General features: G+C 48.7%; 2 protein-coding genes across 3 annotated transcripts in view; one reads left to right on the plus strand and one right to left on the minus strand.

Annotated features, from left to right (window-relative positions):
• Nucleotides 1-27,266, plus strand: part of TMEM104 (transmembrane protein 104) — a 495,754-nt gene that overhangs the window by 235,351 nt on the left and 233,137 nt on the right. The gene's annotated exons all lie outside the window — the stretch shown is intronic.
• GRIN2C (glutamate ionotropic receptor NMDA type subunit 2C) overlaps nucleotides 1-27,266 on the minus strand; it is an 87,783-nt gene that overhangs the window by 10,300 nt on the left and 50,217 nt on the right. Inside the window, exons 7-10 of the mRNA XM_060252557.1 lie at nucleotides 14,976-15,101; nucleotides 9,259-9,488; nucleotides 7,303-7,463; nucleotides 5,700-5,887 (exon numbers count right to left, since the gene is read on the minus strand). Coding sequence (XP_060108540.1) covers nucleotides 5,700-5,887; nucleotides 7,303-7,463; nucleotides 9,259-9,488; nucleotides 14,976-15,101 — 705 coding nt within the window. The remainder of the gene's footprint in view (nucleotides 1-5,699; nucleotides 5,888-7,302; nucleotides 7,464-9,258; nucleotides 9,489-14,975; nucleotides 15,102-27,266) is intronic.

The raw sequence follows: 27,266 nt of genomic DNA on the forward strand, positions 1-27,266 counted from the left end.
CTTTGGGTGAAGAAGTACCTCCTTTGATCAGGTTAAAACGGATAAAAGGAAGTACTTCTTCACCCAAAGGGTGATTAACATGTGGAATTCACTGCCACAGGAGGTGGTGGCGGCCACAAGCATGGCCACCTTCAAGAGGGGGTTAGATAAAAATATGGAGCACAGGTCCATCAGTGGCTATTAGCCACAGTGTGTGTATGTGTGTGTGTGTGTGTATAAAATTTTTTGGCCACTGTGTGACACAGAGTGTTGGACTGGATGGGCCACTGGCCTGATCGAACGTGGCTTCTCTTATGTTCTTATGTGACACAGAGTGTTGGACTGGAGGGGCCACTGGCCTGATCCACATGGCTTCTCTTATGTGACACAGAGTGTTGGACTGGATGGGCCATTGGCCTGATCCAACATGGCTTCTCTTATGTTCTTATGTTCATATGTACTTATGTTCTTAAATATGTACATATGTTCACCATGTATGTACATATGTCAACCAAATGGGTGACCACCATCTATTCTGCAAAAATACAACAAGTATAGAATACCATAAGGAGAAAGGTCGGAGATAGAAGCACTACCTGCACATAACAGAAAAGCCAAACTTCGCACACACACACACACACACACACACAGCATCATCAACGAGGGGCTTTTGAAACATTCCCGCTCTCTTTATATTATATTCTATATGCAGTCAAGCAGGAATTTCGCAGCAGATGAAGGACTACTCGAGAGACAACGTACTTTAGAGCCACAGTGACTTTCTATAGTGTTAAGGATGGGGTGTACTAATCTCTTCTGGCTCAACATTAGGAAGAACTTCCTGACCATTAGAGTAGTTCCTCAGTGGAACAGGCTTCCTCGGGAGGTGGTAGGCTCTCCTTCCTTGGAGGTTTTTAAACAGAGGCTAGATGGCCATCTGACAGCAATGAGGATCCTGTGAATTTAGGGGGAGGTGTTTGTGAGTTTAGAGTAGTTCCTCAATGGAACAGGCTTCCTCCTTGGGAGGTGGTGGGCTCTCCTTCCTTGGAGGTTTTTAAACAGAGGCTAGATGGCCATCTGACAGCAATGAGGATCCTGTGAATTTAGGGGGAGGTGTTTGTGAGTTTAGAGTAGTTCCTCAGTGGAAGAGGCTCCCTCGGGAGGTGGGGGGCTCTCCTTCCTTGGAGGTTTTTAAACAGAGGCTAGATGGCCATCTGACAGCAATGAGGATCCTGTGAATTTATGGGGAGGTGTTTGTGAGTTTAGAGTAGTTCCTCAGAGGAATAGGCTCCCTCGGGAGGTGGGGGGCTCTCCTTCCTTGGAGGTTTTTAAACAGAGGCTAGATGGCCATCTGACAGCAATGAAGATCCTGTGAATTTAGGGGGAGGTGTTTGTGAGTTTAGAGTAGTTCCTCAGTGGAACAGGCTCCCTCGGGAGGTGGGGGGCTCTCCTTCCTTGGAGGTTTTTAAACAGAGGCTAGATGGCCATCTGACAGCAATGAAGATCCTATGAATTTAGGGGGAGGTATCTGTGAGTTTCCTGCATTGTGCAAGGGGTGACCTTCCAGCTCCATTATTCTATGCCAGCATAATGTCACAACCTGTACTGTTCCACCAGCATGACTAAGATCTAGTTCTGGACCTGTCAAAAGAGATGCCTGTGCAAATTAGAACTGAAATTTAAATAACTCCCATAAAAATCAACATCAAAAGAATTCTGAACATGAGCTATAATTTTTAAGAATTTACTGAGCACAGAGGTAGTCTTTGAAAACTCAGACTACCTGAGCTAAACAGACAAACAGAAGCTAAAAGCAGACATTGCTGAAAACAGTGGTCTTTCATCTCTCGTAATGTGCAGCAAAATGCATGACATAACATCTGACTTAGTACTCCTAAAGTACTGTGTGGATACATGAATGCTTAAAAGTCCAAACAAAGGAATTACTAATGTTGCAGTCAAATAAGAAATGACCAAGTCCTCTTCAACTGAATCTTATATAGCCTTGTCAAACCAAGAAATGAACTGTTGGAACTTCCCAGAACAGAACTGAACCAGAGGAAAACCAAATGGGTGACCTAACAGCAAGCATTCTGCCCATAAAGCACAGCAATAGCTGCAGACAACAGACTAGGGAAACCAACAGTTAATGAACAGCATAGTCTTATCCATAAATCAGTCTCATGGTTACTTATATTCTCACAGATGAAATACCTAGGATGCTCTCTATCGCTCCACCGCTAAGTCGCTCAGCACAGCAGGGCCGCCCCACCTGCATGGGATTCCATGGGGGGGGGGGGGCTGGGGTGAAAGAACGACTGAGACCCAAGGCCAAAAGGAGGGAAGGAGGGAGGGAGGGAGGGAGGGGAAGCGGAACCTCACAGACTCCCAGCTAAGCCAGTCAGACTGAGCCAGCCCAGGAAACGGCTGCTCCTGTTTGCATGGAGGTTCTTTCGGTGCCAGCCTTTCTCAGCTTCAGTTTGAAAACAGCTGCTGCCCGCAGTGCATGCCTGCTCCACCCCCTCTGGTGCCACCGCCAATCACCAGCCAGTCTGCACAGGATGTCAGCAGGACGCTGGGAAAGAGCGCTGCCTGCTGGGAAAGCAAGTCTCAGAGTCACACTGCAGAGGACGGCAGAGGGGTGCTCGAGGAACATGCTGGCCATGAAAACGGGGTGGTGGAAGGGAGGAGGGAAGCTGGCCTGGCCCCCCCCCCAGAGATGTGGGGCCCCTAGGCAAGTGCCTAGTTTGCCTAATCGTTAATCCGGCTCTGCTGACAAGGCTGTCATCCACCCACGACACGGCTGATGTTCCTGCCATGTAATGTGCTCACTTCCCACCAGTCATTGAAATATCATTGCAGTTGCCTTATTTGGCACAGTATTGGCATGCACAGAATCTTTGGATGTAGTAGGCATGTGCTTTTTGTTTACAGAATTCCCAGGCCTCCTAAGTCAAGATGCAAACAAGTGAAAGGGGTTTTTCCCAATTAATGAAACTTTTGGTGAATCCATAAATTTCGGAAGGGTAAAGCATTTCTGGAGATCAGGGTGACATCATCAAGCCTCAGTTTGAAAAAAGTCAGAGTTTAAATGTAAACTGGCCCTTGACTGTGAACATGATTTCAAATGCCAGGGGACGGTTCCACCTTGAGTAAAGTACACTTGCTCATGTGCAAAAGACATTTCTGTAATTACAACCCATTCTGTAATTACAAACCCAGATCTTTGTGACAACATAGACCTGGGATTAGTGCTGCAGGTATCCACGCCCAAAGATAAGGTATTCCAGGCAACCTTGAGCCCAGACAGCATTTTTTAAGAAATCGGCTACAACCAAAAAGTAAGCTGCAAACAGGGTTTCTCTTGTGCTCACTTGCTTCAAGCTTCAGAGAACCCTACTGAGTGGGGAGGAAGGAAAGTGTCAGCAACACACCACAGTGACTCCCCAATCAATTATTTAATTGTATGTCTATTGCTCCTGTAACTGCATGTGCCATCCCTTTGCCTATGCTGTTTCCTGTTCATCTATCTCCCCCTCTGACTCTCTGATCCCCATTATTCTTGATACTTTCCATAAAATATTTTCTCCCAAACTCCCCAACCCTGTGATAAATAGACAGACAGACAGACTAGATATAGCTATCTATCTACATACACACACAATTTTGCACACAGATCACTTGTATGGGCTCCAAGTTACAGGAGAGTTTTTATTTCCTATTGAAAGGAAGAGAGATTTCAGGGACACAGACCTTTCTAGGCACCTGACAAGAGATGCTCTGATGAAATTCAAATTAACCCCAACTAAGGTGGTCAAGAAGAACAGATATCTGAAGCCTTTTCAAAATTCTCCCTAATGACCTCACGGACACAGCCTGATTGCTTGGCTGCAGAGAAACCAGCCAGAATTTGAATGCATTGCTGGAGCTCTTGGGTATAAGAGGCAGAATAGAACCAAGGGACAGATTTGCAGATGGCACAATAACTTTAATGAAACACTGGCAGAGAAGTTGGCCTGAGGATACAATCCATGTCTTAGCACCTACTCCAGCTACTCTAATTTTAGCTGAAGTCATGATGGTCTCTTGATGTTCTTTGGGTTCTTTTTGGTTAATGCTCTCAAGCTTAGAAGAAATGAATGTTTAAATAAGCACAGAACTGCTGTATTTTTTTGCCCAAGAAAGGAGGACAGAAAAAAGATGTGATGAGATAGGACTTCTGCTTTGCATTTGACAGATCTTTGTGACAATATTGTTTCTGCAATTCTGGAGAGACAGAAGCCTGACTCTGTTGTGTGAACTCCGTCAAGCACAAGGCTTGAGAGACTTCCCTCAAGGCTCCAGGGGAAAAGTGTGTCCACGACCCACAACAGGCAAAAGCTCCTGAACTTGCAGTTTGATCACAAAATGTGAGAAGCATCCTCAAGCACTCAAAAAGCACTTCTTTTTCTCACCTGATTTGTGTGTGTAAAGTGCCATCAAGTCACAGCCGACTTATGGTGGCCCCAGCAAGGGAAGAAGAAGAAGAAGAAGACCCTGGAGAGCCGCTGCCCGTCTGAGAAGACAATACTGACTTTGATGGACCAAGGGTCTGATTCAGTATAAGGCAGCTTCATATGTTCATATGCTTCATATGTTCAAGAAGAAGAAGAAGATATTGGATTTATATCCCGCCCTCCACTCCGAAGAGTCTCAGAGCGGCTCACAATCTCTTTTACCTTCCTCCCCCACAACAGACACCCTGTGAGGTGGGTGGGGCTGGAGAGGGCTCTCACAGCAGCTGCCCTTTCAAGGACAACCTCTGCCAGAGCTATGGCTGACCCAAGGCCATTCCAGCAGGTGCAAGTGGAGGAGTGGGGAATCAAACCCGGTTCTCCCAGATAAGAGTCCGCGCACTTAACCACTACACCAAACTGGCTTTCAGGGCAAGTCAGAAGCAGAGGTGGTTGGCTATTTCTGCCCTCTGCAGAGTCTTCTTCAGGGGTCTCCTATCCAAATGCCAGCCCTGCTTTGGTCCCAAGATCTGATGAGATTGGGCTATACTATGCCACCTTCCCTCCCCATACCTGATCTAAATGGTCCTGAAATACTTGGGGTGTGTGTGTGTGTATATTCTTACATTGCTTTCCCACAGCTTTCCCTATGTCCTCTGCCCATTCAGTTGTCTACCCAACCCACCTGTCAGGAGGGGAAATTAGCTTAAGAAAGAGGTGCTTCCCTAGATGTCTCAATTCTCTTTTCCGTCACGTCGCTAGTATTCCAGCCTTGTCCATTTGTGCCTTGCTGAATCCCAAAGTTGAGCAGGTTTATCAAGCATCCTAAATTGGATAGCAAATATTTCGCCGCAGCCTAGAACACACACCAACACGATAAATGCCACTGACTCCACAGGAACACGTACATTTGAATTATAGCTTCTCTATGATGCAAGGCTTCTCTACGATGACCCTTGGCCTCAGGCAATCCAAGCAAGCCAGTACGTTGTGTGCGTGAGGTTACTTGCCCAGCTGCCCTGCTGAATGCTTCCAACAATGCAGAAACCCCGGCCCCTGCTCAGAATACTGCTTGTCTTAAATGGCAGACAAATCATCAATGCAACCATGTGGGATGCTTGAGCTGACAGATAAAGTACATTGGATTTTTTTTTAACATCTTATTGGTGAAAATCCATTCGTCACTAGTTTGAACACCTCCCGGGGAAGGAGATCGGCAATACTCACCATCTCCCAGGAACTGCAGAAGGGCTAAGTCAATTGCCCTCTTCCATTTGGAATCCTTCTGGAGGGCGATGCCATAGCCTGTGGTGGCAAAGACTTTTCCGCTACCAATAGTCACCAGCTTGCAACCCTCGTCCTTGCCAGCCATGTAATTAAGCACCGCAGCATCATATATGAAAGCATCCAGCTTCCTGGAATCAAGCAGAGAGACAATGCAAACAAGGGAACAGCTTTAGAAGACTGACTTCTGTTCCGCAGAGCATGCAGCAGCTTTATAGGCGGAAATGAAAGCAGCCCAAGAAGACCACAGGTTTATGTACGAATGAGCAAAATCTGAGAAGCCGTACAAGGAGTTTATGTGCTCTGGGGCTGGAGAAGGGAGTGTGCACAGTGTTCAAACAGCTGAAGAGTACTTATTTAATAGATGACGGCTTCCACATTGGTGTGGTAAAGTGATGTACATGCCATCCTATTCCACAGGTACAGATGTAGTAAGCTGCAAGGCGTATTGCTTTTTCTCCGTGATAAAATGTTGCTGTTTGAATGATAGGGGGAAAATATATATTTCACAATCCAAGTGCTGAGGAAAGACATATCAGTCCCACACGACGACTGTGCAATGATGCAACTCTTGTTCGCGATAATAATAGCACAGGACAACTTTTAGAAACATCTCTAGCATGAGTTTTGTAGGCTAATCTCTCAAGGAGATTTCATGAAGACCAAGGGCTAGTTCAGGGAGGGAAGGCAGCATCTTCAGATCTCAGAAGCTAAGCAGGGGCGGTATCGGAAGGGAGATGTAGTGTATTGTGCTTAAGGAAAGCACCGCGCGGCCATGCAGCAGAGGCGACCAGGGGAAGTCCCCTGGTCACTCGGCGCAGCGCGCGAAAGGTCTCCGCCAATCAAGATCTGTGGCGGGAAGTTTGACTGGCCAGGATTGGGCTGGGCCAGCTGGGGGGCCGTTCCGGGTAGAGTGTATATAAAGCAGGTCCCGGCCCGTGTTGCCCTGTTCTGTGATGTACCTTCCAATAAAGTATGTTGCCTTCTACACGTCTCGTCTCTGAGTACATTACAGGAGACCACCAAGGAAGGCTCTGCAGAGGAAGGCAATGGCAAGCCACTTTGCCTTGAAAGCCCCTTGCTGGGGCCAGTTGTGACTAGACAGCACTTTACATGCAGAAGCTAGTTCAAACCTCATCTGGTGAAGAATCCAGTACATTTGGTGAAGAAGCAGGAATGTTGCATATACCATGTGTGCCATGATCTGGGTGGCATATGCAGTTACATATATAGGCCTTGCATGCATGAGGGGAGGGGAGGCCGTGCACATATCAGGGGGACTTGAGGCTGCGAGGGGGAGCTACCACGGGGAGGAGAAAGTCACACTCCAGGGAGGGAAACTCTTCCATCTACAGATATCTTACAGTGGATTCAAACCAATACCTAGGAGCTGAAAGAGACAGGATACCACCAACGCCCCGCCAGTTTTATTGTCTGTATTCAAAATATACTGTGAGTTCCTTAAGAATCAGGGCACATTGTAAATTTAGTTTCACCCGTTTCCTTTAAAAATTACTATACGGCAGAGGGAATAGTAGACGCCTACCCCATCTTGAGACTGATCAGGGCATCCTCAACCGAGCGCTGGTTGTATTTCACCATGTGGGTGTGCATGTCGTGGTAGTTGTTCTTAATGTTCCTCTCTGTGCTACCATTGGGGACTGTTCCAAACCGGAATGGGGGATACTGCTCTTGGGGCTTCTGGAACTGGAAAGGAAGCCACAACCAAAACATGTACTGTCACCCGCAAAAGAATGAGCGTTCTCTCTTTGGATTTGCTAGTTGGCTAAATGTGCTCTTTGTACAGCATTCCTATCAGGGCCATAACCAGGATTTTTTTTCATATTGTGGGGCACCCGTTATGCTTATCCTGGAAACAAATAAAGACATTTATCATTCAAAAACATTTCAAGTTCATTTCAAAAATGCTAACCATTGCAGATTTCTATGGTTTGTCACCTGAAATGTTTCTGATTTTTCACAAAGATGCAGCAAACAAATAAAACCAAGAAAATCAACCCCCCACCATGAACTTTGATTTAAAAAAAAAAAAAATAAGCATGAAATTTGGCTCTGTACTCCCAGCCGCTCCTTAGGAGATTACACCTTGAAAACCAAAAAGCAAACTAACACGAACTGTTTCTTTTACTTAAAAAAAAAAGAGAGAGACAGATCCCAGAAGTGTACAGGGGCTTACCTAACTGGAGTGAGGTTGGGAAAGAAGAAGAAGATAGAAGATATTGGATTTATATCCCGCCCTCCACTCCGAAGAGTCTCAGAGGGAATCACAATCTCCTTTACCTTCCTCCCCCACAACAGACACCCTGTGAGGTGGGTGGGGCTGGAGAGGGCTCTCACAGCAGCTGCCCTTTCAAGGACAACCTCTGCCACAGCTATGGCTGACCCAAGGCCATGCTAGCAGGTGCAAGTGGAGGAGTGGGGAATCAAATCCAATTCTCCCAGATAAGAGTTCGCACACTTAACCACTACACCAAACTGGCCCTGGAGATTTTGGGATTGGGCCTGGGGAGGGCAGGGGCCTCAGTGGGGTAAACTGCCATAGAGACTCCCCTCCAGAGCGTTCATTGTCTCCAGGGGAACTGATCGCATCAGCCAGAGTAAACAATATATCTGTTCCCAAACAGTATGACAGCCCACAGAACTTTGGCTACCTGGGTGGATAAGAAGTCAGGGGGTCTTGGCAGTAAGTCAGGGGGCTGGGCCTCACAAGGTCACGCTATAGCTACGTGCCTGATTACTATCATCTCTGCATGATGTTATGCTGAAACCTATTCTATTATTTATGTATTTAAATAACGGTACCCCACCTTTTCAAGGCAGATCTAAAAATGTTTATTTGCTTGTATTTTATTTCAGCGTATTGGCCACATTACCACAGTGTGTCAGGAGTCAACACACAGTGAAAGCTGGTGCATTCAAGCAAGCAGAGAAAGCAAAGCGGCTCAGTTGTCTTCAGCCTTATAAAAGCTGTTAAGACTATTAAGAGTTTTGTGGAACCCCCCCCCCCCCAAATTGCCTTACACAAGATAGGAACGATAAGCAATGTTTTACATTCTACTGGTAACTCTCAGCTGACATCTAGGTGTTACCTGAAGTCTGCAAACCAAATTCTGTTCCAAGAAAACTCACCTATCCTCAGTGGAATAATTCTGAAGCTCCTCTTCCATTAGCTGAAGGGTATTTCTGCTTGTAAAAAGGCCTTTCCCCCATCGGTTTTCACCAGTTCCCTCCTACCACTACAAACGTGCATGTTGCATCTTAGACCCACCCACCCCCGCAACCCCCAGTAGCTGCATTTCAAGGAGCTACACCAGAAAAAGGGGAACAAGAAAGATTCAGTCCAAGAGTGTAGGGGTTCTATACTCAAACTCAGAATAATTTTTCCGACCTTGGAGCTATTCCAAGCCAGGTATGCTCATTGCATCACCACACTTAGCAAGCTTAGATTTATTACTCAACCCCTGCCACAAGCCGTTCTCACCTTCTTATCACTCAGCCCAGAGACGGTGTCAATGTATTGCTCCTGAATCATGAAAGCTGCCAGATTGGCTGTATAGCTGGCCAGGAAGATGACGGCAAAGAAGGCCCAGATGAGTACCATGATTTTACTGGTTGTGCCTTTGGGGTTTTCAATGGGCACTGAATTGTTGAAGACCAGCGCCCAGAGCAGCCAGACGGACTTGCCGATAGTGAAAGAAGGGCCTCCGGATTCTAGGGAGGGAAAAGGAAACGGGATTGGAGAACTGTATGACTTCTTTGCTAGGCATACCATGCTGATTTAGTCTCAGACTCTGGCCTCACAATCTAGCAGCATATGTTACATGAAAAAAAAGAGACGTATTCTTTGTTGACTGCAAGTTTTAAAATTAAGTAAGTTGAGTCCTGGAGGGAAAGAGGCATTCTTCTCTCATCTATGATGGACATGAGGAAAGAGAAAAATAACAATAGAGAAACAGCTAAGGAGATATAATTTACAGTTAGATCTATTGTGGTAGCAGCTACAAGCATAGCCAGCTTCAAGAGGGGCAGAGGTCCATCAGTGGCTATCAGCCACAGTGTGTATATATGTATATATTTTATATATATATAAAATTTTTGGCCACTGTGTGACACAGAGTGTTGGACTGCATGGGCCATTGGCCTGATCCAACATGGCTTCTCTTATGTTCTTATGTGACACAGAGTGTTGGACTGGATGGGTCACTGGCCTGATCCAACATGGCTTCTCTTATGTTATTTGACACAAAGTGTTGGACTGGATGGGCCACTGGCCTGATCCAACATGGCTTCTCTTATGTGACACAGAGTGTTGGACTGGATGGGCCACTGGCCTGATCCAACATGGCTTCTCTTATGTTCTTATGTGACACAAAGTGTTGGACTGGATGGGCCACTGGCCTGATCCAACATGGCTTCTCTTATGTTATGTGACACAAAGTGTTGGACTGGATGGGCCACTGGCCTGATCCAACATGGCTTCTCTTATGTGACACAGAGTGTTGGACTGGATGGGCCACTGGCCTGATCCAACATGGCTTCTCTTATGTGACACAGAGTGTTGGACTGGATGGGCCACTGGCCTGATCCAACATGGCTTCTCTTATGTTCTTCTGTGACACAGAGTGTTGGACTGGATGGGCCGTTGACCTGATCCAACATGGCTTCTCTTATGTTCTTATTGCTATCCATTGCTATGTCTTTTAAATACTAAAGGTAAGAGTTCCTTCTAGAGACAGGGAGAATTGGTTTCCTACATGGTAATTGTTGTGAGCATTCTACATGCTAACGATTGGAAATCAATCAAAATTCTAAATGTTAAAAAAATTAGTTTGATAAAGTGTGGGGACTATGCCTCCATGGCTAAAATAGCTAATTATATTTGTGTGAAGGAGGAAAGACATAATTGAATGAATCTGCCTTTTATTAAATTCTGTCATGCTGATCAATAATGTTCTGATGTAAACTATTGTTTTAGTATCTTGTAAATTCAATTTGTAATTTAGTACATTATGAGTCTTTGACAAGTTTTTTAAACTACCAAAGAATGGCAAAATGCACTCAAATACACTGAAGTGAATCCAGGCCTCTAAGGACACAGAGTTTGCTGAAATTGGCCTTTCCTTTCCTTCTGTGGGTCCCGGCAGACACATATTCCCCATCATTGCTGAGCATCTGGAAGCCACCTAGGATACAGCCAGAAGGGGGATTTGATGAAACTGACCCCCTCCCCTTGCATAAGGCTGCTCCGCTTCCCAAAGATTTAGGAGAAAAAGGTTTTGCCAATTCCTCCTCCATGCTGCAGCCACATACCCCTGCCCCTCTTTATGGGGGTCCCCAGACACTGAGCACTGGCTTTTCACAGCAGCAGGAGGCTATGAGATAAAGAAAGGAAAGATCTGTTCAACAGACTTCCACCAGTCACACACCTTTGTGTTCAGCTGAATTTTTAAACTTAGTGCGGACTTTCAAAATATTTGTTCCACAAATTCTGATTACCTGGGTCAGGTTATTTGCTTTGCTTCCATTATTAAACAAAAACCTGCACTTAACAAATTATACATGTAATTGTTTTTGTTTCCAAAACACCCTTGATTAGGATACTTTATGATCAGGATTAAAGGTATTGGTTTAGTTACTACATTCTATTTTTGTTCCCATTAGTTTGAACTGGAAGCAGATTTTTGCATTTGATTCCAACCCCCATTCTGATCAATTGGGATGATATCCCCAGGGATTGTACCTGTCACTCTTTAGATCTTCCCTCTGCCAGATTTTGGAGAGGTAGGAGAAAAACATTCCTGGCTTAGACGCAATTAAAATTATCACTTGTTGAGTGAACATGGAGAGATATGGATTGCCAAGCACATTAGATTTCCCTCCTTTCCTTGGGCCCTCAGTGCGGCAGAGGGGAAGGGGACACTGTGTTTAAACAACAATGAAGCATGCAGGCTGTCATGGGCTGGGGCCGGGTCAGGCAAAGTCCAGGGGCAGTCCAAGGTCTATAGCTGGTGAGCAAAGAGGGTCCAAGGCGCCAAAACCGAACCACAGTCCAGGTATCGCAGGTCAGAGGTCCAGGAGCCGAAGTCAGGGGGTCCAGAAGCCAAACTCAAAAGCCGAAGTGGATGCTAGAACGTCAGGTAGGTGACTAGTTGCTTCCACAAAGCCTCCTCCCAAAGCCCACAGCTATATAGCCCTCTGCTGTCTGTTGCCCATTTGGGCTAATTGCTGGCTCAGAGAGGCAGCCAGGATCCTGCTGAGACTCAAGCACCCTCACTCCTAGAAGGGCCAGAATCCTTTCAAAACTCAGGGCTCAGGGAGCGACTTGCTCGTGAGCGTGCCGCCCTCCTCCGATCCCTGAGGTCCTGCCGGAGGCGGTCACGCACCCGAGCCACCCGAGAGGGCGAGGCAGGGGGGCTTGGATCTTCTCCAGTAGGAGGCAGGGGCACTGGTGCAGGTGGCAGGGGCACAGTTTCTTCTGCAGGCTCGGCTTCTTCTGCAGGGTCCCCAGCACCCATGACACAGGCAAGGGGAGCTCCCCCCTGTACTGTCTCACTGCACTCTGCTGATTTTTCTCTCACTCTGGCTGACTTTTGATACCAAAGCCGGGCTGGAAGAAAAAAAATGTTTCAAAGAACCAGAGTAAGGTGTGTGAAGGGGCAGGGTTTCATTCCCCTTGCCAAGTCTCCAAATTTGTTTGCAATGAGTTAAAGGAAATTAAAGGAGCCTGCTGTATTATAATTGTACCAATGGCTCTATCTAATATGACATTCAATCACAACCTGTTTGGAATTCAGTCATTCTTCAAAGTCTATTGTTAATAAGAACATAAGAGAAGCCATGTTAGATCAGGCCAATGGCCCATCCAGTCCAACACGCTGTGTCACACAGTGGCAAAATTTTTATATATATATATATATATATATATATATATATATATACACACACACACACACACTGTGGCTAATAGCCACTGATGGACCTCTGCTCCATATTTTTATCTAAACCCCTCTTGAAGGTGGCTATGCTTGTGGCCGCCACCACCTCCTGTGGCAGTGAATTCCACATGTTAATCACCCTTTGGGTGAAGAAGTACTTCCTTTTATCCGTTTTAACCTGTCTGCTCAGCAATTTCATCGAATGCCCACGAGTTCTTGTATTGTGAGAAAGGGAGAAAAGTACTTCTTTCTCTACTTTCTCCATCCCATGCATTATCTTGTAAACCTCTATCATGTCACCCCGCAGTTGACGTTTCTCCAAGCTAAAGAGTCCCAAGCGTTTCAACCTTTCTTCATAGGGAAAGTGCTCCAGCCCTTTAATCATTCTGGTTGCCCTTTTCTGGACTTTCTCCAATGCTATAATATCCTTTTTGAGGTGCGGCGACCAGAACTGCACACAGTACTCCAAATGAGACCGCACCATCGATTTATACAGGGGCATTATGATACTGGCTGATTTGTTTTCAATTCCCTTCCTAATAATTCCCAGCATGGCGTTGGCCTTTTTTATTGCAAAAGCACACTGTCTTGATATTTTCAGTGAGTTATCTACCACGATCCCAAGATCTCTCTCTTGGTCAGTCTCTGCCAGTTCACACCCCATCAACTTGTATTTGTAGCTGGGATTCTTGGCCCCAATGTGCATTACTTTGCACTTGGCCACATTGAACCGCATCTGCCACATTGACACCCACTCACCCAGCCTCAACAGATCCCTTTGGAGTTCCTCACAATGTTCTCTGGTTCTCACCACCCTGAACAATTTAGTGTCATCTGCAAACTTGGCCACTTCACTGCTCACTCCCAGTAATAAATCCCCTCCCTCCAATAACTGCAGAAAAATCACCCCAAATGTCAGCAACGGATTTTAAGCAGAGCCCAGCACGTCTGTCTTCTCAGTGGTTTCATTCTCCCCAAGCTGGCAACAATATGATTTTTTAAATAGTATTTACATTAGGAAACAATAATATATTTTAAAAAGCAATGTAAAAAAAAACCACCCTGAAATCCAGAATTGGAAAAAAAAAATAGTTCACGAAAACGAGACTTCAGGGAGAGGAAGAAAGCAGCAGGGTCCCAGCAAAACACGTCCTGCCAGAGTCTTTACAAAGCTGGATGATGAAAGCTAAAAATAGGCTGTATATTTTTACTCCAGGCTCTTGGCTGCTCTCTCCTAGTACTTACCAGTTTCCTCCTGACTTCCAGCATCCTTCCCCATATTTGATCCCTCCTCAGCAGCCAGCTCTCCCAAGGTCGATGGGGAGAAAATCAGAGAGCTCTCTGGAGGGGAAGAAGGCCTGGTCCAAGGTGGTGACGGGCAAAGAGGGATTTGTGCTTGTCACTCCACAAGCTTTTTTCATTACACACGCCAGGATGCATACATTTGAATGAGCATTTATCAAGAACAGGGATGATGCAGCTGGCCCAGGGCTGACGGTTTCTCAAAGCAGCTGTGAGAAATCTTCTCCCCAGCTTGCCAAACATGTAAGTCGTGAGCAGCCATAGCCCCTTGCAGAGTTTATGAACAGGCCTACAAACCAGGCAGAGTGATCTGGCCAGCGGTTCACAGCTCAGGCACAACTGGACTGTATCAATCTAAAGTGGAAATGCATTATCGCACCATTCTCTGGACCCTCAGTTTAAGCTGACTGAGGCTGCAGTTCCACAGGCAAAGTGCCATTATTTGACTGGGAGCATTTCCATTGTATTCTTGTATTGCAAAGATATGCCTTTCCCTTTCTATATCTGTAGTGGAAAGGGACAGATATTTACTTAAAAAAATTAAAACAGAGAATTCACAAAATGTTATATTTACATTCACATACTGTTATAACAATAATGATATGAAACTGCCACTTTAAAAAAAAAGTTCCTGGAGGGGGAAGGAAATGGCTGTCGTGCGGACAAGAAAATCCTAACTTAGCAACTATCCCAGCTTTACTGTGACCTTTCCCAAAACTTCACAGCAATGCAAATTTAAGAGAGATTAGAGAAAAGCCAAGGAAATAGAATCCCCATGATGCTATGGGGGATCTAGGGGAAAACCTTCTCCCTAAAAGGACTGACCTGAGAAGGACCACCTGAGTAGAAACGGCCCGAGAAACGTAATTTAATGTAGGATGGTTTGTTCTACATGTCTTCTGAATTGTCCAAGTTTTCACAACTTTAGGATGCCTTTCAGCCAATTCAGAAAATTACTTACTTTTGCCGCTAGTTAAATTCTGGTTGTAGCCAACAGGGCTGAAATATTCGAACATGAAGACTGTGATGGCAACCACAGTGAGACACATCACAAACATCATCACCCACACGGCTGGACTGTAGGGTTCTAGAAGACAAGAGGGATCTAGTCAATCCAGTGCACATCAAGCTGGCAACTACCCATTTATGTTCCCTGGTTGTCATTTACAAGTCTTATCCATCGGTATGAGCACTATCCTCAGCTTTACCCATGAACAAAATGAGGTGCCTCTATCACCTTCTAGAAACAGCAGCAAGGAGCAGAGGCGTCACTAGGGTGGGTTGCACCCTGGGGTGTAACTGATTCAAGTCACCCCCCCCATTGGGCATCACCCCTTTTGGAGGGCTGCGTCACCCCCTCCGCACACAACCCCGCCCACTTCACATGGCCCCTCCCTCATCCACCCTCTGGTCACATGACCAGCCCCCTCTGGTCACGTGACCAGCCCCCGTAATCCAACCCCGTTGGAATTTTGGAAGCCCACCCCCCCCCCCATGCACAGAAAGCAAGCAACTCAGCAACACGGCACCGGTTTGGGAAGCCCCTCCGCACCCCCACCCCCCAGGCACACAGAAAACAGGCAGGACTCACTCAGCAGAGGCACCGTTGGAGTTTTCGAAGCCCAGCCCCCCCCCCCCCCCCCCGCACAGAAAGCAAGCAACTCGGCGGCAGCGTGAGCTGGGAAGCTCAGCCAGCCCGCCCACTCACCCCCGCTGAACAGAATGCTGATCCCCTTGTGCTAGAGGCAGCAGCGCGGCCCCAGTTTCAGAATCCCGGCCAGCCCACACAGCAGCAGCGTTCTAGTCCCAGGGCCAGCCCCTTCCTGTTGGGGGGGGGGCATGGGTCAGTGCCTGGGGCCAATGAGAATGCTCTGGGGGAGGGCCGATGGCCCCCTTGGCCCCGCCCTAGTGACGCCGCTGGCAAGGAGATAGGGAAAGCCACCTCCCACCAGACCCCTTCAGTCTGAGTAGAGCTAGTAGTAGTAGTAGTACTTTATTCACGGTCATCCGACCAGCTTAAAAATACAAACAAAACAGAAACAAAACATAAGAAAACAGAAACAAACCCATCACCTCTTACACAAAATTCCTAATTCCTGCTGTTACATATATTGTTAAAACCCATAACCAAGATTTACACTCTCAATTTCCCTCCTTTCCAACTGAGCAGCGTAACAGAAACGGGCAATCTTAAACGTCAGAATGAGCGTCAGGCAGGAGGAAGGCAATTTGCTCATCCTCTTTCCAGCCCGCCAAGGGTCCGAGAATCGGAGAGATTAGTCTAGCCCTCTTGTAGTTTGGGCACTGCAAAACAATGTGGGAAGTTGTTTCAACCTCGTTGCAATTGCAGGGGCACAATCTTTCCAGATATGGGCGCCCGGCGTAACGACCCAAAAGCACCGATGAAAAAAGTGCGTTGAGCCGTGCTTTTGAAAAAGCTATCCGATATTTTGGGATAGTAATTTATTTATTTATTATTTATTCTATGACTTATATCCCGCCCTTCCCATAAAAATGGCTCAGGGCGGCTCACAGCAAATAATAAGACAGAGTTTAGATTATTATTACATATATAAACATTTTAAAAAGTCAGAACATTTAAAAACCTAAAAACCTTAAAATCTTAACATCAAATCTATACAGTATGGTTCACAGAAGTCTAATAAGCTACATTTATTTCCCAGTCAGGTGTAGGCTAACCGGAAGAGGGTTGTCTTACAGGCCCTGTAAGACAAGATAACTGGCCGGGGATAGTACTTTGGCTTGCTTCCCTAAGAAAATGTGCACAGAAAGACTAGCTCTGGCAGATCTCAGTTCGAGCTCCACCAACCTCATACGCAGAAGTTCTTTCGCGTCCCTCAGCTCCATCATTGCTAAAGACTCAGGGGAGAGATCACAGAGTCTGAAATGGTCTAGACATCTTTTCTCCCTGGTTCCCACAAAAGGGTCTAAAAGAATCAAATGGGGAAGACCATCTGACTTTGAAAGAACCTTCAAAAAGTAACAAAAGGTGTTTAACCACATAGACATCTCGATGCTTGGGACGCCAGCTTCTAATCTAATGGTGGTGTTTGGCACACTGCTAGGAACAGACAGAAACTTGCGCAGGATTTTAGTTTGTACTATCTCCAACGGCTTGGTGGTTAAATAAGGGGCAAGTAGAGCTAGTAACAAAGATACAAAGATACAAAATGGTTGCTACCCTGCAGCTGAATTCCATCTCAGGACCACCTTTTAGCAATATACCGGATTTACATATATCTAAGACAGAGTGGTTAAAAAGCAAGACGTACTCCTACTATATTAATGAGATCATCCTGGCATTCTACCATTGGAAGACTCACATGGCCCATTGTGCTGGTTTCAACTGAGAGCTGACCTGAAGGAAATCAAAATGCTGCTGAGCTGTTTACTTTAGGGATGGGCACGGACCAGGAAAATTAAGGTTCATTTCAGTTCATGGGGTTGCACAAACCACGAACCTTAATGTTGACCAAACCAACTTGCTTTGTGAGATTCATGATGCAGTAGAATGTCCCCCCATGGACTAGAGATGCCAAACTCACAGCTAGTCTACAGATGACTCTACTCCACAAGCCCTCCATGTTTGGTGAGGATTGGATTTAGGGAGCCTGTAGGTGCCCCCAGGAAAGTGCTCTCTGGGAAAATCAGGTTCAGGGGTGTGTCAACACCTTCCCTGAAAGCCAGAGGCATCAAACTCACAGTGGACCTCCCTGGGATGCCCTTCTACCTGCCCTCCAAGTTTGGTGAGGATTGGTTTGAGGGGAGGTGGAGTAGCAGCCCCCCAAACTAGGTCTAGCAAAGGGATCTCTGGGAAATCAGTCGCAGGTCCAGTAGAGTATAGAATGGAACTTCTGCAAGCCAGAATCATCAAACCTGCAGAAGACCTCCCCAGGATGCCCCTGTACATGCCTCCTGTAGAGTATCGGACTCTACACACGCGCCGCGCGTCCTCGGGCGACCAGGCACAGCGCGGGGAAAGTCACGGCCAATCAATGTCAAGCGCGGGAAGTTTAACTGGCCAGGATTGGGCTGGCCAGCGGGGGGGTTGTTCCGGGGTGTTTGTATATATTGGCGGACCCGGCCGCGTGTTCCCCAGTTCCGTAATGTACTAGCGAATAAAGCCTGAAGTCTTCACCACGTCTCGTCTCCCAGTACATTACACTGGCGACGAGGATGGGATCGAGCTAGGTCCGGCCGCCCGAGGGGAACCAGACCTGGCCGGAGACGAGGAAGGCGGAGACCGCAGGATCGCACAGCCCGCCGCCGCCATGGCGAACCCAAGTGTAACGACGGGCCATCTTGCGGAGTTCAACCCGGAGCACCCCGAGAGATGGGAGACCTACACAGAAAGGGTCGAATGCTACCTGCGTGCGAACCTGATCGAAGATGACGACAGGAAGAGAGACGTCCTGCTGAGCGTCTGTGGAGAAGAAACCTTCGAGATCGCACGGGGTCTCTCCGCTCCGGCGAAGCTGACTGAGAGGACCTACGGGGAGGTCGTGAGACTCCTCACGGGCCACTTTTCGCCCCAACCGTCCATCGTCGCCCGCCGATTCCTCTTCCACAAGAGGGACCAGAAGTCGGGGGAGACAGCGGCGGTCTACCTGGCGGCCCTTCGGCAGATCGCCGGGAACTGCAGTTTCGACAAGAGGGACGAAGCCCTGAGGGACCGTTTCGTCTGGGGCCTCCGAGACGAGCGACTGCAGCAGAAGCTCTTCGCAAAGGAGGAGCTCACCCTACAACAAGCCTTCAACGAGGCGACGGCGTTCGAGAGGGCCACCAAGGCGTATGGCCAGCCGCGGGGAGAGGCGGTACACCAAGAAGAAATGGGACCAGAGGACCGAGCAGAGGAAGAAGCGTTCCAGCTCCGACGGCCACAGAGGACAGAAACTCGGGTCCCCGCGAGACAACGAGCGACGGAGAGGGCCCCCACCAACCCCAGCTCCAAGTGCGCCAGCTGCGGCGACCCCCACGAAAGGAGGGACTGCCCGTACCGAAACCTGGACTGCAGAAGCTGTGGGAAGATGGGCCACATCGCCCGGGCTTGCCGGGCCAAGAGCAGCCGTCGACCACCGTCAGCGCATCACGATTCCATGGACACCCACACGACGGCATCCATCAGCTTGCAGGTACTGAACTTGCCCCTCGCAGCCCCGGACAAGGTCAAAATGTCTGTCCGGATCGAGGGCGCCCCCTGCGTCATGGAAGTAGACTCGGGTTCCTCGATCTCCATAATTTCAGAGGAGACCCTTACGAGACTATGCCCCCGCCGCCGCCTCCAAACGAGGCCAGCGGATTTCGTACTGAGGGACTTCCAGAAAAACCCGGTTCACGTCGTGGGGTGGGCCCAGGTGCATGTGGAGAGGGGAAGCTTTAAGGGGCCCCTAGACATACTGGTGGTCAAGCGCCAACTGACCACCCTTCTGGGGTTAGCTTGGTTCCAACCACTGGGGATCAAGCTGGTAGGGGTGGAGCACGTGCAGGCCAGCAACTTCGAAGGGGTCTGCCAGGAGTTCCCCGAGGTTTTCGATGGGTCCCTGGGGAGCTACAAGGGGCCGCCCATCACCCTACCGATTGACCCCATGGTCCGGCCCATACGGCTCAAAGCGAGGCGCGTCCCGTTTGCCCTAAAGCCGAAAATTGAGGCAGAACTGGACCGCCTCACGGCCCAGGGCGTCTTGGAGCCTGTAACTTATGCGGCTTGGGAGACCCCCATTGTAACGCCAGTGAAACCGAACGGGGACGTAAGGATCTGCGCTGACTACAAGTGCACGATCAACAAAGCGCTCCAGGATAACCCGTATCCAGTCCCCGTAGTCAGCCATGTACTATCGACACTCGCAGGGGCACGGGTTTTTGGCAAGCTGGACTTAGCACAGGCATACCAGCAACTGCCAGTCGACGCTAAGACAGCAGAGGCGCAGACGATCGTGACCCACAGGGGGGCGTTTAGAGTTAAACGATTGCAGTTCGGGGTGAGCGTGGCTCCGGGAATTTTCCAAAGCATAATGGACTCTCTCCTTAAAGGAATTCCCGGAGTGCAACCCTTCTTCGATGATGTTTTAATCGCCGCCCCGAACGAAGAAGAGTTCAAAGGCCGCCTGCGAGAGGTCCTCCGGAGGTTCCAAGCGGCGGGGTTGAAAGTGAAGAAGGAAAAATGTCTGTTGGGGGTTCCGCGGGTGGAGTTCCTGGGATTCGCCGTGGACGCGGCTGGAATTCACCCGACTAAGGACAAGACTAGGGCCATTGTGCAGGCCCCCGCTCCCAAAAGCAAAGCGGAGCTACAAAGTTTTTTGGGTTTGCTGAATTTTTATCACTCGTTCCTGCCCCACAAGGCCGCCGTGGCGGAACCGTTACACCGTTTGCTTGATAAACAAGCCCCGTGGGTCTGGGGGAAGCGCCAAGCCGCGGCGTTCCAGGCAGTCAAGGACCTATTGGTCTCGAACGCGGTTTTGCACCACTATGATGAAACCCTGCCACTGATCCTGGCTTGCGACGCCTCCCCCTACGGGGTGGGAGCGGTCTTGGGGCACCAACTCCCGGACGGGAGGGAAGTGCCAGTAGCATACTATTCACGGACCCTATCCCCAGCGGAGCGGAACTACGCTCAAATCGATAAGGAGGCCCTGGCGATCGTGGCGGGGGTGCACAAGTTCAACGACTACCTCTACGGTAGGCGTTTCACCATCGCCACTGACCACAAGCCGCTCCTGGGCCTCCTGGCGGCAGACCGTCAGACCCCCCAAATCCTATCCCAGAGGGTCCTGAGGTGGAACCAGTTCCTGAACTCCTACACGTATGAACTGGTACACCGCCCGGGCAAAGCCATGGGACACGCCGATGCCCTCAGCCGCCTGCCGCTCCCCATAACAGAACCCGATCCCGCCCCCGCACATGGGGTAATGCTCATTGAATCTCTCCCTGAGTGCCCACTGCACGCGGCAGAGGTAGCCCGGGCGACAGGGAGGGACCGCATCCTGGCACGGGTCAGGGACTGGGTGGGGAGGGGGTGGCCGGCAGGCAAAGTGGAAGAAGTGTTCAGACCGTTCGCGTCCAGGAAGGACGAGCTATCGACACACAAGGGGTGCGTGCTTTGGGGCAGCCGGGTGGTGGTTCCCCCCCCCTTGCGCAAACAGGTACTGGAAGACCTCCACGAGACCCACCCGGGCATCGTGAGGATGAAAGCCCTGGCCCGTAGTTATGTGTGGTGGCCGGGCATGGATGAGGAAATTGAGGGGTGGGTGAGGAGGTGCCAACCCTGCCAAGAATCCCGGCCCGATCCCCCGTCAGCCCCGGTCCACAGATGGGAGTCTAACAGGCGGCCATGGTCCCGCCTCCACTTAGATTTTGCCGGCCCGTATCAGGGCCAGATCTTTTTTATACTTGTGGATGCCTACACAAAATGGTTAGAGGTGATTCCGGTAGCCTCAATCTCCACGGCGGCAGCCGTCCGAGCACTCAGGAAGGTCCTATGCACGCACGGGATCCCAGACACCCTGGTGACGGATAACGGAACGGCCTTCACCTCCCGGGAATTCCGGGAGTTCACGGAGAGGTACCTCATACGACACATAAGGTCCGCACCATTCCATCCGGCAACCAACGGCCAGGCGGAGCGGATGGTGCGGACCACCAAGGAAGCACTGGGGAGAATAGTACATGGGGATTGGGACCACCGCCTCTCAGCCTTCCTGTTCCACAACAGGATCACCCCAAACCCTATAACGGGATCCAGCCCCGCGGAACTGCTCATGGGGAGGAAACTGACAACCCGTCTAGACAGGCTGCACCCAGACCGGGCCCCCGAGGTCCGCGGGTCCCCAGAGGTCCGGGAGGCAGTGCGGGGGTTCTTTCCGGGTGACCCTGTATACGCGAAGAACTTCGCAAGCGGCCCCGATTGGGTCGCGGGGAGAGTCCTTAGGGTGACAGGTTCCAGGTCATACGAGGTGACCACCGAGGGGGGCCAGGTACTAAGACGGCACATAGATCAGCTGCGCCGCCGCACCCTACCCGAGGAAATGGAGGAGGCAGGGAATAGGGAACAGCTAGCAACAGAACCGCCGGAGGGGGCCCCGCCAATACAGGAACTACCTACTTATGATGCCCCCAGAGACACCGAATCAGAGCCGGAGCCAGAAGCAGACCCCAGCGTCCCACAACCAAGAGCAGCATCGCCCACACCAGAACCAGACCCAGCTCCACGAGCGACCCCGAGGAGATCGACACGGGAACGGAGAGCACCAGCATACCTCTGGGACTATGTGGTCTGAACTAGGGGGGGAGGAGTGTAGAGTATCGGACTCTACACACGCGCCGCGCGTCCTCGGGCGACCAGGCACAGCGCGGGGAAAGTCACGGCCAATCAATGTCAAGCGCGGGAAGTTTAACTGGCCAGGATTGGGCTGGCCAGCGGGGGGGTTGTTCCGGGGTGTTTGTATATATTGGCGGACCCGGCCGCGTGTTCCCCAGTTCCGTAATGTACTAGCGAATAAAGCCTGAAGTCTTCACCACGTCTCGTCTCCCAGTACATTACACCTCCCATAGACCAGAATGGGAGCTCTCTTATTGGTGGCCAGCACTGCCTGTCAAGCTTTGGAGGGCCACTATTGTGCTTCCAGAGCTGCAGAAGTCCACCACAACCCCTGTTGCTTTGATAATCATTATTGATCTGCACCAACACGTCTGCCGTAGATGCTGCCAACATGCACCACCATCACCTGAACCTCCAAAGCGTCATGGGAGGTTTGGCTCATGAACCTTGGCTCACAAACCAGGTGATTTTCAACATAAATTTAGGTTCATGAGCCAGTTTGTGCCCATCTCTAGTTTACTTCCCACTTGCCTGACTTTCCAAAATTCTGTAAGATTGATGTGTTTTATTCTTCTCTAATACTGCCCAAGGGTTCTTGGAGGCAAGAAAGGGACACAGAGCAACAGGATAGCTGTGAGTGAATTCAAGGATTTAGGTTTACATTCTCAACAATCAGCTCTAGCGTTCCCATACCATCCCATGGGGCCAATTCCAGCCCTACTGGCTGTGTGCATGCCAGTGTTTGCTGCAACAAGAACTACAAAGTGTGCCAAGAAAATGTGCACCCATAAATGTAGTAGACAAGCACTGGAATCAAACCAACCCTAAACTGAAAACTGGACTTCCTTTCCCCCCCTTTCCCTATACAAAATCTGAAGCTTTAATTGAAGAGTCTGTTGAGTCCAAACCAGAACAGAATCCTAAATGGGGGAAATCCAGATTACAGATTCAGTATAAAGTTTCAATTAAAAGAAGTGATGCAGTGGTACGCATACCCATTAGCTGAAACCTGGATGTGCAATGAGTATGCAAAACGGGTCTAGAAGGATTTTTATATTGGCTACTGAGCTAACACTTTTTCTGCACTCCCGCTTTTCACGGAATTAAAAAATGGATAAGGAAACAAAGAGGAAAGATAAGTTGATTTAAAAAGAGAGACATTCACTCAACCCCAAGTTACTCTGCTAAGAAATGTTTAATGTACAGAGGTGTGGAAGGGGAGCAGGTATGTGCCGCCTTGCCCAGAACTGTCAGTGGAATGTACCAGTCAACGAATTATGGGGAAAATGTTTTCAGAAGTATTTGGGTAACCTAAGTCATGTTTAAAGAAGTAAACATGAACAGGCTCCAGAGTTATGGTGGTGGTTTTTAAGAAGCACCTATCTTGAAGCTGCTTGTCTGACTTCATTATGAAGAGGAGGAGGAGAAGAAGAGGGGGAGGAGGGGGAGATTCATTCATTCAGTCAGTCATATTTATTAGTCATTAGACCATCCTTGTACCGAAGAAAAAATACAAAACAAAAGTTAAAAATTAAAAGTTGAAAAAGTATGCATTCTTATATACAAGCAGAGAGGAAAGATATGAAATATACCAATTATTCAAGTCCAGAATTCAAACTTGGTTAATGTATCTGGATAACCTAAGTCACGGAGAGCCAGTTTGGTGTAGTGGTGAAGTGTGCGGACTCTTATCTGGGAGAACCGGGTTATATTCCCCACTCCTCCTTCACCTGCTGGAATGGCCTTGGGTCAGTCATAGCTCTGGCAGAGGTTGTCCTTAAAAGGGCAGCTGCTGTGAGAGCCCTCTCAGCCCCACCCACCTCACAGGGTGTCTGTTGTGGGGGAGGAAGGGAAAGGAGATTGTGAGCCGCTCTGAGACTCTTCGGAGTGGAGGGTGGGATATAAATCCAGTATCTTCATCTACCTCACAGGGTGTCTGTTGTGGGGGAGGAAGGGAAAGGAGATTGTGAGCTGCTCTGAGACTCTTCGGAGTGGAGGGTGGGATATAAATCCAATGTCTTCATCTACCTCACAGGGTGTCTGTTGTGGGGGGGGGGGAAGGTAAAGGAGATTGTGAGCCGCTCTGAGACTCTTCGGAGTGGAGGGCGGGATATAAATCCAATGTCTTCATCTACCTCACAGGGTGTCTGTTGTGGGGGGGGGGGAAGGTAAAGGAGATTGTGAGCCGCTCTGAGACTCTTCGGAGTGGAGGGTGGGATATAAATCCAATGTCTTCATCTACCTCACAGGGTGTCTGTTGTGGGGGGGGGGGAAGGTAAAGGAGATTGTGAGCCGCTCTGAGACTCTTCGGAGTGGAGGGCGGGATATAAATCCAATATCTTCTTAAAGAAGTAAACATGAACAGGCTCCCGAGTAACGGTGGTGGTTTTTAAGAAGCACATATTTTGAAGCTGCTTGTCTGACCATCATGAGGAGAAGAGGAGGAGGAGGAGGTTGGATTTATACCCTGCCCTTCACTACTTCAATGAGTTTCAGAGCAGCTTGCAATCTGCTTTCCCTTCTCCTCCTCCCAACAGACACCCTGGGAGGTAGGTGGGGCTGAGAGAGCTCATACAGAAGCCGCTCCTGAAAGGAACAGCTCTGTGAGAACTTGTGACTGACTCAAGATCACATCAGCAGGTCCATGTGGAGGAGTGGGGAAATCAAACCCAGTTCTCTCACTACACCAAACTGGCTGATAATAGAAAAATAAATACTGAATCAAGTCACTGTTCCAATGTGATACATGTGCTTAGGTATACCAATAAAAAGGTGTTTTGCAAGGCTGAAACAAACATGAAACCCCATCGTTGAGACAAAGGCTTGAATATATATTCTCTTGCTTCACGACTGCACTTTCAAAAGTGAAGGAAGAAAATACATGGTAATAAATGTTAAAGGGTAATGTTGAAGCTGTTTTCCAAATTTCAGCTAATGAATATTCACACTGCGCACCTGATTCCAAAGAGCTGTTTACCATGAGAATCATTAAAGTCATTTCCATCTAAATCTATGATGAGGGAATAGGACTGTCAGGCTGCTCCCCAGGAATGCCTGGGTTTAAGCTCCCTAAGTGGGTGATGCTTCTCTCCACCTCTCCTCTGCCCCTCCTACACGTGCTGTATTTCAGATGGGCACACAGCAGAAGTGGGTGGGTGGGTCAAAGGACTAGTTGGCAGAGGAAAGGGGCAAAAACCACAGCAGCTTCATCTCCCACCCAAGCATTCAGCTGAGAGGCCTGGTGGGGGTGAAAAAGCATGCTGCACAGCTTGCTCGGGGCCTTCCATTATTATTCCCAATAGCAGCAGCCAAAACTGAGAAAGGCTGCTTGCTGTACTTCAGAGGCCTGGATGTGCTGAGATATCAAATCTGGTCCCCTAAGTAAGAGTCATGGGGGAGGGCACAGACAATAGGGGATGGGAGCCAGGTTGTTACCAAGGCATGTACATAAAAAGCGAGAGAAACAAACAGAGACAGAGAGACCAAACAGTTGGCAAAGGATAGCAGTAGACAGAGGGAGGGAGGGAGCTTCAGCATTAAAGGGCAGGCTGAAGGATGGGATTAATTCAGGGCCTCAAAATACAGCACCGAGGCCCATTTGTCAGCTTGTCCTTCCCTGTCAGGGAGGACAGAAACTTTATCTGACGGCATCAGATGCATTTCATTAGTATGTTGAGGCAGATGAGAGGGATACAGCAAAAGGTGTGAAATCCGTCCAGAAGAAGAAGAGTCCACTGGGCTGTTTTGCTCCCTAACAACAATAAAAGATGGTTTAGACTGGCAGAGAGGAGCATCATCTATTTAAGTTCCTCACAGAACATATTCATGGAGCTTTATCACTTTGAGAGACCAAGGAATTTCCATTGATTCCAGCAGACTTCATATACTCGGGGATGTTGATTGCAGCTGGGGAACTGCAGTCCAAGAGAAGAAGAAGATATTGGATTTATATCCCTCCCTCCACTCCGAAGAGTCTCAGAGCAGCTCACAATCTCCTTTCCCTTCCTCCCCCACAACAGACACCCTGTGAGGTAGATGAAGAGATTGGATTTATATCCCGCCCTCCACTCCGAAGAGTCTCAGAGCGGCTCACAATCTCCTTTCCCTTTCTCCCCCCCACAACAGACACCCTGTGAGGTAGATGAAGATATTGGATTTATATCCCGCCCTCCACTCTGAAGAGTCTCAGAGCGGCTCACAATCTCCTTTCCCTTCCTCCCCCACAACAGACACCCTGTGAGGTGGGTGGGGCTGGAGAGGGCTCTCACAGCAGCTGCCCTTTCGAGGACAACTTCTGCCAGAGCTATGGCTGACCCAAGGCCATTCCAGCAGCTGCAAGTGGAGGAGTGGGGAATCAAACCCGGTTCTCCCAGATAAGAGTCCGCACACTTAACCACTACACCAAACTGGCTCTCTAGAGGTGGGCAGCTGTTATGTACTACAAGATGGTGTGGAATTTGGAAGGGCCCCTCCTTTATGGAGATCTACTACTCACCACTTCAGACAAGTACCTCCCTTTGTTCTTAGCTGAGTGGGATTTTTAAAATATATATTTATAATCCATTACATTTGCTGAAAGGTTACATAGCAACATGCATAGGCATTTGAAGGAAAGTACAACTGCACACATATACACACCTCATTACCAAGCAACTTCCTACCACTATCCATGTTAATTATCCTAACTGTGGACCTCCAATGGACTGAGCTCTGATCCACAGAAACAACAGGAGGGGCACTTGTACATTGGACACATAATGCTGATAATTACCAGATTTCCCAACCACTGCTGTCTTGGCTTTTGTGCTGTGTATCATACCGAGATAACCATTATGGTTTTGGTTAAAGATCTCCACTTAAGATCAATGCATGTAACTATTACTGTGTGTTCAAGAAAATATATGTATATTAGATACG

This window comes from Heteronotia binoei, chromosome 13, assembly GCF_032191835.1.
Source record: "Heteronotia binoei isolate CCM8104 ecotype False Entrance Well chromosome 13, APGP_CSIRO_Hbin_v1, whole genome shotgun sequence".
Taxonomy (NCBI): domain Eukaryota; kingdom Metazoa; phylum Chordata; class Lepidosauria; order Squamata; family Gekkonidae; genus Heteronotia; species Heteronotia binoei.